At 63.8% G+C, this 5,838-nt stretch overlaps 1 protein-coding gene across 1 annotated transcript; it reads right to left on the bottom strand.

Moving 5' to 3' along the window:
• Positions 1–356: 356 nt before the first annotated feature.
• LOC308186552 (integrin alpha-X-like) lies at positions 357–5,618 on the bottom strand (the record flags this gene model as incomplete). Its single annotated transcript, XM_080608685.1, is given in 8 exon segments — positions 357–582; positions 679–752; positions 1,349–1,480; positions 2,695–2,704; positions 2,707–2,851; positions 3,611–3,777; positions 3,868–3,998; positions 5,406–5,618. Coding segments are annotated over 8 exon segments (1,098 nt in total), but the record flags the coding sequence as incomplete, so codon positions are not given.
• Positions 5,619–5,838: the final 220 nt, after the last annotated feature.

Genomic DNA, 5,838 nt, shown 5'->3' with positions numbered 1-5,838 from the left:
TGGGGGCACCTGGAGCGGGTTTGGGGGGGTCTTGAGGGTATCTGGAAGGGGTTCAGGGGGTCTCGAGGGGGTTCGAGGGGTCTAGAGGCCATCTGGAGGGGGTTGGGGTTGGGTTTGGGGGCATCGGGAGGGGGTTTGGGGGTCTTAAAGGCATCTGGAGGGGGTGTCTGGAGGGGTTCAGAGGGGTCCTGAGGGCATCTGGGGGGGGGGGTTGGGGGTGGGTTTCGGGGGGGCACCTGGGGCTATTTCGGGGGGGGGGGCTCAGGAAGCCCCAGGGCCTCCCGCAGGCCCCGAGGGCCTCGCCGACGGCTTTCTGGGGGTCCCGGGGAGCCCCTGGGGGGGGTCTCGGGGGGGTCTTAGGGGTGTGGGGGGGATGGGGGGGGTCTGGGGGTGGGGGGGGGGGCGGATCTGGGGGGTGGGGGCCCCCCCCCCGGGGGTACCTGGAGGACCCGGGCCCTGCGGTAGGAGAGGGCCTCGGGGTGCAGCAGGCGGACGCGGGCCCCGTACGAGTCCTCCCCGCGGTTCCCCAGGGTGACGCGGACGTCCACGGCCTCGGCGAGGCCCACCACCACCTCCTCCAGCCTGGGGGGGGGCGGGGGGGGTGGGTTTTGGGGTGGGGGGGGGGGACACCCGCCGGGGGGTCCCCGGGGTGGGGGGTCGGGGGCGGGGGGCCGGTACCCCGAGAAGCCGCAGGAGAGCCGCAGGGCGTCCTGGCAGACGGCGTCGGCCCCGCAGTTCTTCTCGAAGGGCAGCTGGGGGGGGGGGGGGGGGATGTGGGGGGGGACGCGGGCCGTTTGTAGCCCCCCCCCAAATCCCTACCCCAAAATCCCCACCCCAAAAATCTCCACCCCCGAATCCCCTCCCAAATCCCCCCCCCAATCCCTCCCCCAAAAATCTCCACCCCAAAATCCCCCCCCAACCTCCCCCCAAAATCCCCCCCCCAAATCCCCCCCAATATCCCCCCAACCCCAAATCCCCTCCCAACCCCCCCCAAATCCCCCCCAACCCCAAAATCCCCCCCCCAAAATCTCCCCCCCAAAATCTCCACCCCAAATCCCCCACCCCAAAATCCCCCCGAAATCCCCACCCCAAATCCCCCACCCCAAAATCCCTCCCCACAATCCCCCCCCCGAAATCCCCCCCCAAATCCCTCCCCCAAATCCCTCCCCGAATCCCCCCGAAATCCTCACCCCAAATCCTCACCCCAAATCCCCCCAACCCCAAATCCCCCCCCCAAATCCCCCCCAAATCCCCCCTAACCCCAAATCCTCCCCCAAATCCCCCCCAAATCCCCCCAGCCCCCCCATATTCCCCCCCCAGCCCCCCCCCCCAAATCCCCCCCCCTCACCGTGCCCACGGCCTCCGTCTCCGAGTCCCGGCTCAGCGCCGGGCGCAGCCCCGCAGCCACCTCCAGGGGGTCCCCGGTGGCCTCGTAGCCCAGGCGCAGCCCCAGGGGGGTCAGCGTGTCCCGAGGGCAGCCCTGCCCCGCGCCCCCGGGGGGAGGGGGAGATGGGGGGGGAGGAGGAGGAAGGAGAGAGGAGGAAGAAGAGGAAGAAGAGGAAGAAGAGGAAGAAGAGGAAGAAGAGGAAGAAGAGGAAGAAGAGGAAGAAGAGGAAGAAGAGGAAGAAGAGGAAGAAGAGGAAGAAGAGGAAGAAGAGGAAGAAGAGGAAGAAGAGAAGGAGAAGGAGAAGGAGAAGGAGAAGGAGAAGGAGAAGGAGAAGGAGGAGATGGAGAAGACGACGACAAAGAAGAAGAGGAAGAAGAAGAAGAAGAGGAAGAAGAGGAAGAAGAGGAAGAAGAAGAGGAAGAAGACGAAGATGATGAAGAGGTAGAAGAAGAGGAAGAAGAAGAGGAAGAAGAAGAGGAAGAAGAAGAGGAAGAAGACGAAGATGATGAAGAGGTAGAAGAAGAGGAAGAAGAAGAGGAAGAAGAAGGAGAAGGAGAAGAAAGAAAAGAAGAAAAGAAGAGGAATAAGAACAGGAAGAAGAAGAGGAAGAAAAAGAGGAAGAAGAAGAAGAAAAGAAGAGGAAGAAGAAGAAGAAAAGAAGAGGAAGAAGAAGAAGAAAAGAAGAGGAAGAAGAGGAAGAAGACGAAGAAGAGGAAGAAGACGAAGAAGACGAAGAAGACGAAGGAGACGAAGGAGACGAAGGAGACGAAGAAAAGGAGACGAAGATGAAGAAGAAGAAGGAGAAGAAGAAAAGATGAAGGGGAAGAAGAAGGGGAAGAGGAAGAAGAAGAGGAAGAAGAAGAGGAAGAAGAAGAAGAAGAAAGGAGAAGGAGGAGAAGAAGAAGAAAAAGACAAAGAAGAAGAAATGAAGATGAAGAAGACGAAGAAGACGGAGAAGCAGACGAAGGAGAAGGAGAAGGAGACGGAGACAGAGACAGAGACAGAGAAGAAAGAGAAGAAGAAAAGAAGAGGAAGAAGAAGAGGAAGAAGAAGAGGAAAGAAGAAGAGGAAGAAGAGGAAGAAGAGGAAGAAAAGGAAGAAGAAAAGAAGACGAAGAAAAAGAGGAAGAAGATGAAGACGAAGAAGAAGAAGACGAAGAAAAGAAGAGGAAGAGGAAATAAAGAAGACACCGATGAGCACCACGACAAAGGCCCGGTTGAGCCCCCCAGGGGACCGATGGCGCCGCAGGAGGCACGGGGGACCCCCGCTGCCCCCCCCGTGCCCCCCGCCCCCCCCCACCCACCCACCGTGAGTCTGATGGAGAAGGTCTGGCAGTGGCGCCCAACGCCCACCCGCAGGGTCCCCGTTGAGGCCAGGCGGCGCCCCCGGGGAAGGCGGCGCGGCGCGTGGCCCGCCCGGGGTCCAGGGTGGCCTGGTAGCGCAGGGTGACGGAGAGCTGGGTGCCTGCGGGGGGAGGGGACGGGTTGGGGGGGGGTGGGGGGAAAGGGTTGGGGGGAAGGGCATGGGGTTGGGGGGGGTCGTGGGGACAACGGGAGGGGAGGTTTTGGGGGGGGTGGGGGGTTGGGGAGGGGGTTCGGGGGCATCTGGAGGGGGGTTTGGGGGGTCTTGAGGGCATCTCAAGGGGGTTTGGGGGTGTCTGGAGGGGGTTTGGGGGCATCTGGAGGGGGTTTTTGGAGGCTCCTGGGGCTGTTGAGGGCATCTGGAGGGGGGTTTTAGGAGGGTCTGGGGGTTTTGGGGGGCATCTGGAAGGGGTTTAGGAGGCCACGTGGATTTCGGGAGGGTTTTGGAGGCATCTGGAGGGGTGTTTTGGGAGGCTCTTGGGGCGTTGAGGACATCTGGAGGGGGTTTAGGAGGGTCTTGGGGGTTTTGGGGGGCATCTAGAAGGGGTTTAGGAGGCCACGTGGACTTCGGGAGGGTTTTGGGAGGCTCCTGGGGGTGTTGAGGGCATCTGGAGGGGGTTTAGGAGGCTCTTGGGGGTTTTGGGGGGACACCTGGAGGGGGTTTAGGAGGCCACGTGGGGTTGTGGAGGGGGTTGAGGGCATCTGGAGGGGGTTTAGGAGGCTCTTGGGGGTTTTGGGGACACCTGGAGGGGGTTTCGGAGGCCCAGCGGGCTCCTGGGCCCCTTGGGGCCACCTGGCGGGGGCCTGGGGTTGCCCGGCCGGACCCCCTGGAGGGGCGCCCAGCTTGGGGGCGGGGTCTCACCGAAGTTGTCGGGGGTCTTCTTGGTGGCCACGAAGCAGACCTCGGCCACGGCCACCTCCTTGCCCTCCTCCTTCTCCTCCTCCTCCTCCCGGCACTCGAAGGCGGTCGTGGGGACCTCCGGGGGCTGGAAAGCCACCTCCACGCGCACCCGGAGCAGCGGCGGGGACCTGGCGGCGCCGAGCCGTGGGACGTCGGGGTGGGGGGTGGGGGGTGGGGGTGGGTGGGGGAGGTCCCCGGGGTGGGGGCGGGGGTCCCACCTGAGCAGCAGGACCTGGCCCTGGGCGCCCACGGCCACGTCCGGCAGCCTGTCCCCCGTCAGGTCCCGGCCGCCGCTCAGCGCCTGCCCGAAGTGGCGCGGCCCGCTGGGGAAGCGGGCGCCCGCGATGCGCTGCGGGGGGGTGGGTGGGGGGGTGAGGGGACCCCGGCGTCCCGGCGGGGGGGGGTCTCCGGCACCCAAAACGTCCCCGGCACCCAAGATGCCTCCGGCACCCAACGTGCCTCCGGCACCTGAGGTTCTCCAGCACCCAAATTCCCTCCAGCACCCAAATTCCCTCCAACACCCAAGGCGCCTCCAGCACCCAAGATGTCTCCCGCACCCAAGACTTCCCCAGCACCCAAGACTTCCCCAGCACCCAAGGCTCCTCCAGCACCCAAATATCTCCACCACCCAAGGTTCTCCACCACCCAAGTTCACCCAAGTTCTCTCCACCACCCAAGGTTCCCCAGCACCCAAGACGTCTTGGGCATGTGGAGCATCTCCAGCACCCAGAACGTCTCCAGCACCCGAGGTGTCTCCACCACCAAAGGTTCTCCACCACCCAAATTCCCTCCAGCACCCAAGATGACTCCAGCACCCAAGATGTTCCCAGCACCCAAGATGTTCCCAGCACCCAAGACGTTCCCAGCACCCAAGACGTCTCCAGCACCCAAGACGTCTCCAGCACCCAAGACGTCTCCAGCACCCAAGACGTCTCCAGCACCCGAGGCGTCCCCACCACCCAAGATGTTCCCAGCGCCCAAGGTGTCTCCACCACCCAAGTTCTCTCCAGCACCCAAGGGGTCTCCACCACCCAGGGCTTCCCCAGCACCCAAGATGTCTCCACCACCCAAATTCCCTCCAGCACCCAAGACTTCCCCACCACCCAAGATGTCTCCCGCACCCAAACCACCCCCACCACCCACGATGCCTCCAGCACCCAAGGGTTCCCCACCACCCAAGATGCCTCCACCACCCAAGGCACCTCCACCACCCAAGGTGTCTCCACCACCCAAATTCCCTCCAGCACCCAAGGCTTCCCCAGCACCCAAGATGCCTCCACCACCCAAGGCTTCCCCAGCACCCAAGATGTCTCCACCACCCAAGATGTCTCCTGCACCCAAGTTCTCCCCACCACCCAAGTTCTCCCCACCACCCAAGTTCTCCCCACCACCCAACCCACCCCCAGCACCCAAGGTTCTCCAGCACCCAAGATGCCTCCACCACCCAAGGCTTCCCCAGCACCCAAGATGCCTCCCGCACCCAAGTTTTCCCCACCACCCAACCCACCCCCAGCACCCAACCCACCCCCAGCACCCAAGGCTTCCCCGCACCCAAGATGTCTCCCGCACCCAAGTTCTCCCCAGCACCCAAGATGCCTCCACCACCCAAGGCTTCCCCAGCACCCAAGTTCTCCCCAGCACCCAAGTTCTCCCCAGCACCCAAGTTCTCCCCACCACCCAAACCACCCCCACCACCCAAGTTCTCCCCAGCATCCAACCCACCCCCAGCACCCAAGGGTCCCCCCCGGGCCCCCACCTGACTGTAGTGCGCGGCGACGCCGCCCTCCTCCCCCCGGAAGACGTAGACGGCCCCGCGGTGCTCGTCCTCCATGGGGGCGCCCACGGCCACGTCGTGCCAGCCGTCGCCGTCCACGTCCCCCAGGCGGCTGAGGCTGGCCCCGAAGCGCCCCAGGGGGTGGCCAGGCTGGCCCTGCAGCGTGCGCGGGCAGCGCAGCACCCCGGCCTGCGGGGGGGGGGGTTAATTAGGGCTGGGTTAATTAGGGCTGGGTTAATTAGGGCTGGGTTGGATGGGGCGGGTTGGGTTGGGTTGAGGGTTTTTTTGGGGTTTAGTTGGGTTGGGTTGGGTTGGGTTGGTCGATCTGGGATTGGGTTTGTTGGGTTTTGTTGGTCGATTTGGGGTCGATTTGGGGTCGGGCTGGGTTTATTTGGGGTTGTTTTGGGGTCGGGCT

This window comes from Anser brachyrhynchus (genome assembly GCF_964034855.1).
Source record: "Anser brachyrhynchus genome assembly, contig: SCAFFOLD_744, whole genome shotgun sequence".
Lineage (NCBI taxonomy): Eukaryota > Metazoa > Chordata > Aves > Anseriformes > Anatidae > Anser > Anser brachyrhynchus.
Note: the sequence above shows the minus strand (reverse complement) of the source record. Positions and strands in the feature narration are given on the sequence as shown.